Raw genomic sequence first — 15447 nt, forward strand, 5'->3', positions numbered from 1 at the left:
CCTTCAATACAGATGCAGCCTTTTCAGGAAATCTCTAGTTCATATAAGGAGACTCAGGAGTTCAAGTCCAGGGTCAGTGTTGATCTCTGCAACATAGAGGATGAATGAATTCTGGCCCTACACCTGTCCTTGGTGCTGGGTTTTAAACTTCTGGTTTCTTCTGGCTAAGTATTCCAGCTCTGTGGCCACAGAGAGAAAGCTTTCTTGCTCATTTCCTGGGGAGAGTGTGCAGATATTTCTAGAACCCATCATAGGTCAGGCAGCATCTGTCACTATAGACTTCATGCTGTCTGCACAGCTCTGGCTTCCCAGTGAGAAGTGTCTAAGCTTGACCTGACTTAGACAGTAACCTGCTGCCTAGCATGAAGACTTTCTTTATCTGGCCTCAGGATTCCCGAGAGTCGCAGCAGCTCTTACCCGAGTTTCTTATTGTGGGTTTCTTCACTACACCTGGCACTGGGATTCTGCCTTACTGATTCCTGTGTGAACTTTGTGAGCTCTCTGTAATGCTTTGCGTGATGGTATTTCATTGAGAGGCCCTGTACTTTGGGGAGGGTGCGTGCCTTCCGCATCTGTGTAAGTCACTAGATGGCCCAGTGTGATTTCTCTAATGAGGAAAAACATACAAAAAGCTTTTAAATGTGTTTGAAGACATGGTGTTTTTTAATTTTTCCTTGAATTGAAAATATTTTTCTGACATGATATATCCTGATTCCAGTTTCCCTTCTCTCTACTCCTCCCACTTCTTCTCCACTACACTCCATCCAGATCCACCTCCTTCTTGTCTCTCCTTGGAAAACAAACATGCATCTAAGGGATAATAATAAAATAAAATAAGATAAAACAGAAACTAACACATCAGAATAGGACAAAACAAACAGAAAAGAGCCAAAGAGAAGGCACAAGAACCAGGGACCCATTCATTCACACATGACGGAATCCCATAAAAACACTAAACTAGAAGCCATAATATATATGCAGAGCACCTGTAGTGTCAAAAATGTATACATATACATATGTATATATATATAATTATAAAATAAGAATAATAACATAAAAAATGAAAAAAAAATCTCTGACACAACATTGTGAGAGAAGAAACCTTTGATGCCATGTTTTCTATTGGCCATCTACTGCTGGGCATGGGGCCACCCTTAAGAGTAGTTTGTTTCCTTAGTTAGACTCCCATGGATAAAACGAAATTTTCATTTGCAAGTAATTATCAATTGGAGGTAGCTTCTGGGTTAGAGATGGGGAAAAAACCTGAGATCTCTTCATTTTTTTCTGTAGGCACTTAGTGCTATGAAGTTGCCTTTTAGAACCGCTTTCATTGTGTCCCATGAGTTTGGGAATGTTGTGTATTCATTTTCACTAAATTCTAGAAAGTCTTTAATTTCTTTCTTAATTTCTATCTTGACCCAGATTTTTATTCAGTAGTGAGTTGTGAAGTTTCCATGAGTGTATAAGCTTTCTGTTATTTTTATTGTTGAAATCCAGCTTTAATCCACGGTGGTCAGATAGAATGCAGGGTGTCATTTCAATTTTCTTGTATCTACCAAGACTTGCTTTGTATCCAAGTATGTGGTCAAATTTGGAGAATGTTCTATAAGGTGTAGAGAAGAAAGTGTTTTCTTTTGTGTTTAGATGAAATTTTCTTTAAATATCTGTTTGGTCCATTTGGTATATAATGCCAGTTAGCTCCAGCATTTCTCTGTGTGGTTTTCAGATTTCTAGATGGCCTGTCTATTGGTTAGAGTGGGGTATTAAAGTCTTACACTATTAGTGTGCAAGAGTCAATTTGTGATTTAAGTAGTGGTGTTTCTTTAAGAACTTGGGTGCCCTTGTGTTTGGTGCATGGATATTAAGAATTGCAATGTCCTCTTGGTGGATTTTTCCTTTGATGAGTATGTAGTGCACATCCCTATCTCTTCTGATTAGTTTTGATTTGAAGTCTATTTTGTCAGATAATTAAAATGGTGGCATCAGCTTACGTTTTAGGCTTAGAATATCTTCTTCCATCCTTTTACCCTCAGGTAATGTCTAGTCTTGATGTTAAGGTGTGTTTTTTGGATACAACAGAGGATGGATCCTGTTTTTCCATCCACACTGTTAGTTTGCATCCATTGATATTGAGATATCAATAAACAGTGTTTATTGATTACTGTTATTTTGCTGGTGTGTGCATGTGTGTGTGCGTGTGTGTGTGTGTGTGTGTGTGTGTGTGTGTGTGTGTGTGTGTGTGTCTCCCTTCTTTTGATTTGCTGGTCTGTGCTGTGGATATTGCTCTGTATGCTGTGAATGTGTTGCTCTGATTTGGTTGATAAATAAAACGCTGATTGGCCAGTAGCCAGGCAGGAACTATAGTATAGGCAGGATAAACAGAGAAGAGAGTTCTGGGAACAGGAAGTCTGAGTCAGGAGTTGCCAGCCAGACACAGAGGAAGCAAGATGTGAAGGCAGAATTGAGAAAAGGTATCAAGCCATGTGGCTAAACATAAATAAGAATTATGGGTTAGTTTAAATATAAGAGCTAGTCAGTGGTAGGCCTGAGCTAATGGCTGAGCAGTTTTAATTAATATAAGCCTCTGTGTGTTTACTTGGGTCCAAGCGGCTGCAGGACTGGCAGGTGAGAGAGATTTGTCCTAACCATGGGCCAGATGGGACACAGAAAAACTTCAGCTACAGGTCTGGGATTATTTATTCCTTGTGTGTTCTTGACTGTGGCTAACCTCTTTAAGTGGGAGTTTTCCTTCTGGCACCTTCCATAGCACTGGATTTGTAGATAGATATTGCTAAATTTGGTTTTCATTATGGAATGTCTTATTTTTTCCACCAATTGTGTTTGAAAGTTTTGCTGGGTATAGTAGTCTGGTCTGGCAGATGCAGTATTGTAGAGTCTGCAACACATCTACCCAGGCCCTTTTGGCTTTGAGTCTCCATTGAGAAGTCAGGTGTAATTTTAATAGGTCTGCCTTTATAGGTTACTTGATCTTTTTCTCTTGCAGCTTTTATTATTCTTTCTTTGTTCTGTACATTTAGTGTTTTGATTATTATGCTCCAAGGAGACTTTCTTTTCTGACCCAATCTATTTGGTGCTCTGTAAGCTTCTTGTGCTTTGATAGACATCTCTTCCTTTCAGTGGGGGACGTTTTCTTCTATGGTTTTGTTAAAAATATTTTCTGGGCCTTTGACCTGTGTTTTTTATTTCCTTCCTCTATTCCTTTTATTCTTAGGTTTGGTCTCTTCATAATGTCCCAGATTTCCTGGATGTTTTGTGCAGGATTTTTTTAGATTTAACATTCTCTTTGACGGAGGTATTAATTTCTTTTATTGTGTCTTCAATGCCTAAGATTTTCTCTTCTGTCTCTTGTGTTCTGTTCCTGAGGCTTGCCTCTGAGGTTTCTATTTGAAGTCCTGAATTTTTTATTTCCAGATTTCCCTCAGTTTTCTTTGTTGATTCTATTTCCACTTTCAGGTCTTGAACTGTTTTATTCATTTCTTTCTACTCTTTGTCTTTTCACAGATTTCCTTAAGAGATTTATTCATTTCTTCTTTAAGAACCTCTATCATATTCATAAAGGCTATCTTAATGTCTTTGTCTTGTGCTTCAGCTATGTTGTGGTACTCAAGGCCTGCTGTGGTAGGGTTGTTGGCCTCCAGTGGAGACATAGTGTCCTAGCTGTTATTGTTTGTTTGGTTTGGTTTGGTTTTTTTGCTTGTTTTTTATGCTGGCTTCTAGGCATTCAGGTTTGGGAAGACTGCAGTTGTAGGTGTTGATATCTGGTCTTGTGTTTGTTGGGCGGGTATTTTGTTCCTATTGCCTTCTCTGGTTCTTAGGAGAGTGTGGTGGCTGCGATCCCTGGTAGGAAATTCTTCTGATATTCTGCTAGACGTGGCCACCGGGGAGGGGGGGTTCCAGATAAAATGTGTTTTAGGTATTAGGAGCTGACACTTAGGAATGAGGATGACTCTAGGAAGGGGTACTGAGGAAGGAGGGAAGTAGATGTTCCATCACAATATGCTTAGTCCCCTGGGAATGCAGGCAAGGAGGAAAGGGAGGCTGCAGCAGGTGGTCTGCTACACAGCTGGAGATGAGATGGGGGATTGGACTTGGAGCAGCAGAGGAGAGGTGAAGATCTGCAGTTAGCCTGCCTGCTTCCCTGGTCAGAGTCAAGAAATGTGTTAGTTCAAGTAACCTTTTCTTCCTCCATTCTTTTCAGGGCTGAGTTGGAAGAATCACATAATTATGACACAACAATTTCATATCTGAGTCATTCTGGCAACTCCATTAACCTGTGTGCTGTAGGAGAAACTGATGATGGTAAGTCTGCTAAGCCAATTAATATTATAACCCTGTGCAGAATAAGAACGTGTCAGGATGGTATTCTCCCTATAGCTAATGATATGTTAAGATTTCACATTCATTCTGCTCTGCCATCTTATTTCCTTTTTATCTCTCCCATCTCTTGTCTCTTAACAATAGGTATCAGTCCAGCTGGGCATCAGCACTGATCTGGACTCCTAATAAGTGACTCCTACTGTGTCCCTCTTCCTTTCTGCCATTTCTTCTCATCTCTAATCATCTTAACTGCTTTGCCCTTTGTAGGTGTGTAGGAAGAAAGTCAAGGCAGTGTGATTCAATTTTTTCTCACTTCTCTTAAGGAAATCTCACCTCGCTTATCATAGCATTCTTGCAGTTACTTAGTGTGTAGAAAATGAGATGACACACCATGAGAATTAGACTTTGTGTTCAATCTAATTTAAAAAGGGGATTTATACAGTAGCTCTTGAGTCCAGAGCTAAATCCTCCAGCCTCTGGTGATGCTCAGAACATTTTGTGCAAAGGAGATGCTCAGAGAAAAGGAATGAGAAGCTGAGACGCAACGTTACTGCAAGGTTCAATGTCTTTGTTCTACAAACAGCATCATCCACTTCTCTACAGAAGCTATAAATATTAGTGCTACAATAAATAACAGGACTCACAGACCCAGCACTATGGATTGTATTTCACTGCTAGTTCTTCTGTGCAGATACCTGCAGATTGAATGCTTCCATCCCTCACTACAAGAGACAAGAGACTGAAGACTAGAGAGGCTGAGCTGTACATAGTGACCCAAGTACCGTGTGGTAGAGCAATAGTGCAGAACAGGCTAAGCCTGTCTGGACACACCATGCCCTTTCCATAAATCTAAGCTGCATCTTACACAGGGGAGCTTATCTTCCTTCAAGGAGGCTCCAGAAGGTCTTCCGGCTCAATTATTGCTGTACAGACAAGAAGACTTAGGTTCTAGGAAAGAAGTCATTGTTCTGGAATATATACTTAGAAAGTACGTGACATAAAACATGAAGATATATTGACATTTCTGTAGCAGGCTTTTTCTTTTGGTTCACCAACCAGCTCCCAAGTCATGACACGGAGACTTACTAGTTATGAATGATTAGCCTAGCTTAGGCTTGTTTCTGGCTAGCTCTTTTAACTTAAATTCAACCGGTTTCTCTTCACCTTTTGCCTCAAGGCTTTTTAACTTTTTTTCTGTGCATCTTACTGTCACTGTTTCTCATGTCTGCTGGCTGGTGGCTGCCTAGCTGCCCTGGGCATCTCCCTCATTCTCTCCTCTTCTCCTTCTCTTGTTCTTCTCCCAGGCCTAGATTTCTTCTCCTATTTATTCTCTCTGCCTGCCAGCCCCACCTATCCCTCTCCTGCCTAGCTATTGACCGTTCAGCTATTTATTAAACCAATCAGGTGCCTTAGGCAGGCAAGGTGAAACAGCAACACATCTTTACATAATTAAACAAATGCAGCACAAACAAATGTAACATACCTTTACACAGTTAAAATAATATTCCACAACACATTTCACTCTCTAAGAGTGAGAAATTGAATAACTACTGGAAAATTCTACTGGACAAAGTCTATTATCAGCAAAGGCTGCCTTGAACACTTAAAATTTAGAGGGTAGATTCAGGCATGAGATGGAAGTTTTGCAATTGATTATTAATGTCTGCCATAGGTGTAGGATTTTTGTTGTTGTTTGCTTTTTGTTTTGTTTTTCATTCATTGCCTACCCTGTTACAGAGGTGTTCTAAAAGTCTAGGAAGACAGACAGTTGTCCTTGTGCCCTGATAACATTTGAAATGGGATAAGTCAGATCACTTGTGAAAAAAAACCAATGTGCCTATGTGGTTTGTAGAATATTAGCCATAGGAATAGAGCAGGGCTTTTCACTTTCTAACGTCTGCATTGATCCTTGGGATCTTCTTAAAATACAGATTCTGGCTCCACAATTCTGGTATGTGGCCTTGGAACCTGTATTTGTAACAAGTTCACCTTTCATGTGGTGCTGCTGGTCTGTCTACCACACTTTGACTAGAAAGGCTAGGGCCCCATGTGGACTGGATCCCACTGAATGACTTTCTATAAGACTGAAGGCTCACAGGGCTGAGGGGAAGCTTGAGTCTGAGCCTACACCTTTTTTTCTCTGGACCCCTGAGACTCCCTTACCCAGAACCTACCATTACGGAAATGCCTCACCAAGGTCCTGGTCAGGGATTCTCCCTTGATCCGTCTTCCTCTTGACAAGCTGGGCTTCACGGGAGGGTGTATGGATGTTTCACACATGCAGGGCTACTTGTTCTAGTGGGTAAAGCTGAGGATTGACTGTGGAAAGCTGGGCAGGAGATCTCCATTTATTCACTCCTGGACACAAATTCCAAAGGTGGGCCTTGCAGGGGCATCACTTGAGGGACCTAAAGGAGCAATTATTAACCCAAGCCTCTCTTCGGGCTTTTCTACAGAGTCCTTCACTGCACTTGAGGAGTAATGCCACCAAGTAGGCCAGGGCTGATGAATAAAGAGTCAGAAAGGGTTCAGGAAGTGAGACCTGGTCCAACTAAGAAATGACCGTGGAGCAGCAGAGTCAGGGGGGAGGGGATGGAAGTGGCCAAGGCTATCCCTGCCAGTAGGACACTGTGTGGTAGATTAGGATAGAGAATAGACCAGGTAAGACTTGAGAAACTAGGGAACTATAGCCAACAGTCAGGAGGATTTCTGTGACATGTCCCATCCCCTTACTAAGATCAATGGAATTGACAAATCTGTAGCAAGACTGATGAAGAAAACTAACAATCTCAGGAATAAAGCAGAGTTAGCCTCACAGATCCATGGGCACTAAGGGTTAAGGAAGCACTGTACAGACATGAATTTGGCAACTTAGTCAAAACTGAAATAATCCCTTTAAAAGTTCAGACTACCACGGATCACCCCAAATAATTTGAATTGCCCTGTAACCCTTAGGAAAAACCTGAAGTTGGAATTTGAAAAGTTCCCCAAAATAGGGACTAAGATCCTGGCTCTGAGGGTAGAGAGCTTGCCATGTAAGTATAAAGACCGCAGTTTGAATTCCTAGGAATAGATGAAAGCTGGGAGATGTGGCTTCTACCTATAATTGCAGCATTTGGGAGGCAGAGGCAGGGATCTCCGAGAATCGGTGAGCTCTGGGTTCACTGAGAGAACGTGCCTCAGAAAGTAAAATGAAGAGCTGTTAAGGATGATACCCAATAGCAATCTCTGGCCTCCAAGTGCACATGCACACCTCCAACACACTTGTGTGTCCACATACAGGAAAACACACATACACACATGCATACCTCCAACACACATTGCATACATGAGCACATACATACATACATGCACCCATACCTCATACAAGTTCCCCAAAGAAAGTCTGCATCCAGGTGATTTCAGTGAAACATGCTTGCAAACTCTTAAGAGCTAACACCAGTGCTTTGCAATATCTTTGAGAAAAATAGAGGCAACTAGTTCCTGGCTTGTCTCATGAAGTTAGCATAAGCCTGACACTAAAACTAAAGGTTAGCACGGCAAGCCTTGATCTTCCAAGAGTAGTCATAAAGACCGTAAAAACAGGATATTAGCAATAGTATTCAGCAAGCATCATCAAGTGCAGTTTGTTTCAGAGATACAAAGCTCAGTATCCACAAATCAGTGTCACCTACCACAGTGACAGAGTGAAACAGTAAAATCACACAATAGATTCTGAAAGAACACTGGGCAAAATTCTACCCTGTTCACAACATAATGATTCTTGGAAAAATAAGGGAAGAGGCACTCCCTCACTTTGATAAAGGATGTTCACAGGAAGGCTGCAGAGCATGTTACTTGGTGGTAAAGAAGGCACTGCTCTTTACCAAAGAGTTTCCAAAACTCGAAACAAGGCAAGAATGCCCTCACCTACTACTCTCAATGAAAGGAGAGCTAAGGTTTCTAGCCAGAGAGAGGGCAATGAGGAAATGAAAGGCAAGAAAGATAGCATCTTCATCTGTAGGAACTCCTAAGAGTTTATAAGAACCTATCAGAGCAACAACCCCCGCTCCCCACCGCCAAGAACTAATAAACAATTGTGTTTTTGTGTACTACCAATGTGCACGTGGGTGCTAAGATTGGAAAAGTACAATACATTTTAAGTTTTCTTTCCAAAAGATAAATGTGTAGACTTAAATTTGTCACAGCATGCGTAAGAGTTAAGTGTTAAAGGGTATAAAATTTGGATTAAATAAATCAAATCTAATCCAAATGAGTGAAAAGACATATTGTGTTTGTGGATTAGAAGACCCAATAGAGTAAAACTGACAGTAAACACACACACACACACACACACACACACACACACACACACACCAGTTCTCCCCAAGTGGCTCATAGGCTTAAGGCAGTTCCTATAAATATCTCAGCAAGGTGTTCTGTAGCTATAGACAAGATTATTCTAAAATTTACATGGAAATGCTGAGGGACTTAAAATAGGTGCAGACAGTTTTGAGAAAGAAAATGTGGGCAGAAGCAGCCACCTGATGGCAAGACCGATAACTTCAGTGACGAAGATCACGTGGCCTTGGTGGAGAGTCACGGTGTGGCGGACTGAAGCTGAGAAACCAGAGACGGGCAGGCATAAATGCACAAAACCATTCTTTTCCTGTTTCCCCTTTTATGAAGATGGAGAAGCAACCCAATGAAGCTAGCCTTCTAACAAATCATGGTAGAGTATATAAGTATCCATAGGTTAAAAAAATAACGTCAAACAGGAGCCTAATTCTCACACCTTTTATAAAATTTAATTTAATGTTTCTCTCAAGAGTGAGGAATCTAATTTCTTTTCTAAAGGAGTGATGGGGTGGGGCTAGGGAGCAGAAGGAAGGGGAGGATACAGTAATTGGTGTCTGTTTTCCCATCAGTGATTCTGTCCCTTGAAACAAACCCAATAGCTTAGGGTCATAGCTTACACAGTGTCTACCATGACAGAGCTCAGTCTTGGATCACAGGATTCAGGCTGTTCTGGAAATTACATAGTTATCCGCGGATGTTATCAAGACCCTCAGTGCCCTTATGCCTCCTGGTGCCAGGGAATTCTTGAGGGGTCTTGGAGAGCCTTGGGGACACCTTCAGACCATGAAGTTCTAAGCTGGGAAGCTGTTCCTCTTCAGTGGCGTTCCGCAAGCGTCTTCACTTCCCTGAGTGTGGGTTTCCATATCGGTAAAGTTTGAGTATCAAAAGGAAGCATAATGCCTAGACTGTAAAGATGTTTGCTGATTTATATTACTGAATTACTTAACATTAATTGGAGTCATCTCACCTCCTAATGTAAAAGACAGACTTGTCTAAGATGACATGGGATGTCGTACATGGAGAAGTGAAAGGTCTCCAGACCACGAATCTCTGCAGTTGGAAAGTGGCCGAGGAAACTCTTCTGGAGTTTTCTCTTTTTCTGCCGCCCTGGGAAAGCTGTGTCAGAGCAGGCAAGTTAAAGGCCCCTGCACAGAAAGTGAGCCTGGACTCCAAAGCTGTGGCTCAAAACTTGTTATAATTCCTAGCCCCTGCTGATTTGTTTGGAGTACAGCCCACCCTCCCTTTCTCTTATTTTTGAGATTGTAATTACATCATTTTTCCCCTCCCCTTTCCTCCCTTGGAACCCTCAAATCTGCACCTTTTTGCTGGTTTTTTTTTTCTCAAGCCTTATGTTCTTTTTCTTAATGAATTTATTTATTTATTTTACATTTCTGCCTCAGTTTCCCCTCCCTCCTCTCCTCCCAGTCCCTCCCCCCACTCCTCTGTTCCTACCCCTGCCCCCAATCCACATCACCTCCCTTTCTGTTTAGGAAAGGGCAGGTCTCCCATGAGTATCAACAAAACATAAACCTAGTGTCCTTACCTTGGTGCAATGGAGAGCCTTGGCTTTGACGACACATGGGCATCCTCAGTTGAATGTGTGTGATCTTTTCCTGCTTGTTGGAGCAAGCATCCCCAGGGAATCTGCAAGCCCTGGTTTTGTGATTTCTAAGGCATAACATGCACTGATATTCTACATGGTGGAAAGGGAAAGCAAGTGAGATCATAATTTGTTAATTCTATGGAGAGCACAGACAGATACATCAAAGAGAAGACTATCTTTTTAAAGAGTGGAGATGAGGCAATACTTAGAATTGATATGGGGAAAACTGAATCATAAGTAGATTTAAATTTTTCAGATTTATTTTACTTTGTGGATATGAGTGTTTTGCCTCCATATATGTCTGGGCACTGTGTGTGTGCCTGGTGCCCATGGAGATCAGAAGAGGCTGTCAGATCCCCTGGAACTGGAGTTGCTAGTGGTTCTGAGCCATCATGTGGGTAGTGGGACTAGAACCCAGGTCCTCTGCAAGAGCAACAAGTGCTCTTAACCGCTAAGTGCTAAGTCATCTCTCTAGCCCCATAAACAGATTGATGTTTTTAAAAGGGTGTGTGTTAAACAAAAAATTAAAACAAGGGGCATAAAGTAGCTTCCTCTAAAAGTCACTAAAGATGACTTTTACCTATGCATTTACTTATGTGGAACTACATTAGTAATGATGCACATAGAATTTTAGATCTAAGAAAACTTGAATTTTAGGGGAAACTAGGGTTACACTTATTTTGTCAGGGAATGATATGTTTACATTAAGAGCTGAGAAATGGGGCATTTTTTGATCGATTTCAAGATAATAGCAGAAGAAACAGAGCAGAAGCCCTGCCTGCTCTACACTTTCAGGATTTCATAAATGTTTGCCAAGCAACAAGCATATGAGAAGCAATTTTCTGGAAAATGTGACCCTTTTCATATAATGCCCAGTGTCCTATAGACAACATTTTTTAATTGCTATCTGGGAGGGGGTGCTGATGAGCCAGTTTCTCAGAATGACAGCCCGCGAGGCTCATGGGAATTCATCTGAATCCCCCAGGAAGAAAGTGGCAGGACTCAAATTTGGTGCCAATTCTTGCCACTACTTACTTATATGTATTAATAATTAAGGAAGTCATGATTTCATTAAGTCACACTCCCAGAACCATCAGGAAAGTCAGGAGACATTTATGTCCTCTTTCAAGCTGTGTTTAGGAAACAAAGTACTTGGGGAAGGACCTGGCAATTATCTTTTAAGTTAGACTCAGGTTCCTAGTAGTCTGCACACACACACACACACACACACACACACACACACACACACCTACACCTACCTTTTGCATTTCTCTCCTAAGTGCTACCACTGATTTTTGATAATATCTTTTAAGCAGGATGTAGGTATCTATTTACTAAATCAGGAAGGTTAAGATGTGGTTTCTTACGTGTTCAAAATAGGCTATAAATTCCACCCTGGAAATCCCCACAGAACTCAAACCTTGATGCTCTGAAGGGTAAGAAAACTGGACTCTGCAATCATATAAATGATATTAATCCTGACTATTTAATGAAATGAGTATATAAACTGACTTGAAATATCTTTTGTTTATTTTAGCCACTTATGAAATTGAAATTGAAGAACTCCAAAAGGTATTGCTTCTCCTGTCCTTACTGATGTGTGATTAAGAGTAGCACACTCCCAAAAAAATGTGAGTCTAGGGTACTTTCTAGCTAGATGAAAGTTCCTTATTTGAAGCAGGCTTTTTCTAGGTTCTAGTGGTCAGGGTTCTGAACCCCAGGCCTTTAATACAGAATTAGAAGGTATGTATTGAGTTGGGCAGACATGATCTGAACTGATTCCTGGACCCTTATCTCTTGTGGTCTGTGGCAAATGACCTTTAATAATCATCTCTTTCAGAGAGAAATGTCCTTGAGGACAACCAAACTTGTATATCTGATGCTTTCAAGAAAACAGACAGAGCCCAGAAGCATACTTCCTGGGCTCCTGCCAGTGTGGTGCTAAATGCCACCTTGGAAGTGATGTAGCAATTCAGCTGGGGCCCCAAGAAGAATTGCTACTGGCCTTAGTCATAGCTCCTGGATATGACCTTGAATGTTGGTCAACAAGGACATTGTATGGGACACCTGTGCAATGGGAAGAATAGAATACCTACATCTGGAGCCCTTTTGAGGGGAGCATAAGCAAGCACTGATGGAATGGTGTGTTGAGGAGGACCTGGAACTTGGCATTCAGCTCTCTGAATCACCACTCCTCTGTAAATGAAGTGCTCCCCATGGGGACAGGAAGCTTGTTTTATCACTGTGTCTGCCACAGCAGATGTTCAGTAAATGGGGGGACCAGTACTTCTTCAAATCACAGAGAGCAGTGAAGTGTCTGAGCTCTTAGTATAATGTCTGACACGTATAGTGGGCGCTTCCCGAGCCCTTCTGTGGGGTCAGTTAATGGGCTAGTTCACCCTCGGTGGGCACATTTTGTTTTCAAGCTGGGCGAGGAGAGTCTGATGTCATCTTTTTTGATGACTTGCCTGCGGGGCTGTGTGAGCATAGTTCACACTCTTACGAGATGCTCCTGGATCCTTGCAGAAGGCCTGGTTGCCTCACATCAGACTATTTTCTGTGGTTATCCTCCTTTCTGGCAATTACCCTGTCTGCCTCCGGCTGGCATGTTGATGTCTAGCAGCGAGCCCTTTATTTGATCAGGAATTATCCGACAACATTCAGTCCCCAAGATTACCCTGGATGTCAGTACCCCTGCCTCCAACCATAAACGATGACTCGAGGGCTCAGAGCTATTAAGTAGCCAGTAATTAGCATTCAAAGTATTTAAGAAAGGTTCCATGCGACTTGTTTACTGGTACTGATTTGCTAGAATTCTGCGAAGAACCACTAGTCACTGAACTGAGGCCTGCAGGGCACTCCTCTAAGGGCTGTCTAGGCTGTGGAGACTACTTTCAGATTCTTATTTTCTGTTTTCTTCAGGGTTCTTGGCTAGATTCCAAACAATTAATGACAGCAGATGTGGGACCAGTGATTAAGGAGAAGGGGGGTTTTGTTATGTTGTGACCACTGGGATGTAATCTTAACAAAAACTAAATCTCTGCCATTTAAGGGTGGCATTTTGATCAGAGAGCATGTTGTTAGGGTGCCATCCAAGCGAGACTCACACACTGACCTTTGGCAACGGAAACTGCCCGGATGCCACGAGCTGTACATCCAGAAGCTCTTCTCCTTCAGGGGCATGCCTGGAAAGGGAGGCAGAAAAAACTGTCCAAGTCATGTTATGTGCTGTAATTTACAAGCATTGCACCTTCAGAAATGCTGCTTTCTTTTCTGTGTGAGCTCCAGCCCTACACACAGGAGTTCATGGAACTCTCTGTGGCCTTGGCCTGCTGTTGCCACATCCTGAGACTTCACCTCCTGCTTGATCACGTTACCCGATGATCTATAACCAACAGCAGAGCCTGCTTTGGGTAACCTCACAGAAATGACTGTTTTCCTCTTTGTTTTCAGCCTTGGAGGAGTTTTCTGCATCCAGAGCTGAGGTAAGTTTTATCTCTAAAATGAAAGCATCGTCTATCCACCTATGACTCATGATTGAATTCGTTTTCCCGCTACGGGTTGGCTATCTTCCCAGTGCATGGACTGGTCCTGTTTCCCCAGGGCCTTGTAAGACACCCAGTGCAAAGCAGGTTCTCAGTGCCCCTGTCTGACCATCCTTGCTCTTGTCATTTTAGCCCATACTATGCTCATGCAGCCAACTCTAGTGGACAAAGCAAAGAGGGGCAATTGAAGATAGAGCCATAGACCACTTGCGGTAATCTAAAACAGATGGGCAAAATAGGGAGACATGGTACTCCAGGGTATCAGTGGAGGACTCCCAAGTATTGTGACTTAGACAGAAGAGAACAGATTTGTTAGCAATGTAAGATGCAAATGGCATGTTTGGAAACATTACTAGCTAATAAAAAGAGCAAGACGATCAAATAAGATGGTGGAATGGGGGAAACTATGAGAATCCACACCCAAACAGACGCAGAGGGAAGGAACAAAGAGAGATGGAATTGGGAAGGCAAACCACAGGAGGACTGTGTGCACCCTACAGGTACTAGAGAACTAAAAGGGTTTAAGCAAAAAAATAATACTTCCACTGTTTGGAACAGGCAGAAGCTCATATAAGCTATCAGTCTGGTTGATCTGGTCCTGATTTCTCATCTTAAAGAAAGATTCACAATTCTCAGTCATCTCATTAGGATTGGGCCAATCTACCATCTACATGTAAGTCCTTACTTTTCCTTGGCATCTTCCTATTTCAGCCCTAGACCTAAGGACGAAGAAAACAATGTGAAGGAAAAAGAGCTATGGGAATTAGAACCTCAAAAGCGAGAGGATTCACATCCTGACCACCCTTCCGAGGTATCGGTGTCCTAGGACTCATGATGTAATTCAGATGTGGTCTTTCTCAAATACAAATCTGATCAGTGTCAGCCACTGCCTCTCTTACAAAGCTAAGGAATAAACCCCAACCCTTTGTGGTGTATGTAAGAACATTCATAATTCACCCCCCCCCATGTGTCTTTTGAGCTTCATCTTCAGTCTTCCCTCTCCTATTCCCCCCCCCCCCCCCCCCCCGCTTTTCCCTTAGCTTCCACACTACCCCTTAGTAATATTAGGTCATTAACACTTCTCCAAATAGCCCATATCTTTGCTCATTCTGATTGATCTGCCAGATATTCCTGTCCTCTTCTATCAGTCTCCTACCTATGTTAAAAGGTATGTTTAAAAGCTCTACCTTTTAAAAGATAGAGCTTGATGAGTTCTGCTTTAGGAAGATTTCCCACATTCAGCCTCCCAGTGGAAAGGAGAAATCTCTCTCCATCCTCTGTTGCTATGGCTGTGAACACTTCCATAAGTAATATCCTATTACACCCTAATTTCCTGTGTTCACCATGACCAATGTCTGGGATGCTCAGTCCACTGCCTGGCCTACTTCCAGAGCTTTTCACATTGTCTTACATTCAATATAGGTCTCATAGATAATGAAACGCAGATTTGAGAAGGAGTACGGGGGAGTAGATAGAAGGCAAATGTCAGGTAAACTGGAGTGTTGCTGGAGGGCTTCTCTCCAGGTTCCACCAAGCCCCACAGTTCCACAATCCACATATAAAATAATCACTCAGACGCTTATATTACTTATAAACTGTATGGCCGTGGCAGGCTTCTTGCTA

General features: G+C 42.2%; 1 protein-coding gene across 4 annotated transcripts in view; it reads left to right on the forward strand.

Moving 5' to 3' along the window:
• Fyb2 (FYN binding protein 2) overlaps positions 1-15447 on the forward strand; it is a 112811-nt gene that overhangs the window by 65415 nt on the left and 31949 nt on the right. For all 4 annotated transcript variants that reach the window (XM_028887938.2, XM_028887948.2, XM_037202761.1 and 1 more), the window contains exons 5-8: positions 4220-4320; positions 11817-11851; positions 13733-13764; positions 14536-14635. In XM_028887938.2, the coding sequence (XP_028743771.1) occupies positions 4220-4320; positions 11817-11851; positions 13733-13764; positions 14536-14635 (268 nt within the window). The remainder of the gene's footprint in view (positions 1-4219; positions 4321-11816; positions 11852-13732; positions 13765-14535; positions 14636-15447) is intronic.

This window comes from Peromyscus leucopus, chromosome 2 (assembly GCF_004664715.2).
Source record: "Peromyscus leucopus breed LL Stock chromosome 2, UCI_PerLeu_2.1, whole genome shotgun sequence".
NCBI lineage: Eukaryota > Metazoa > Chordata > Mammalia > Rodentia > Cricetidae > Peromyscus > Peromyscus leucopus.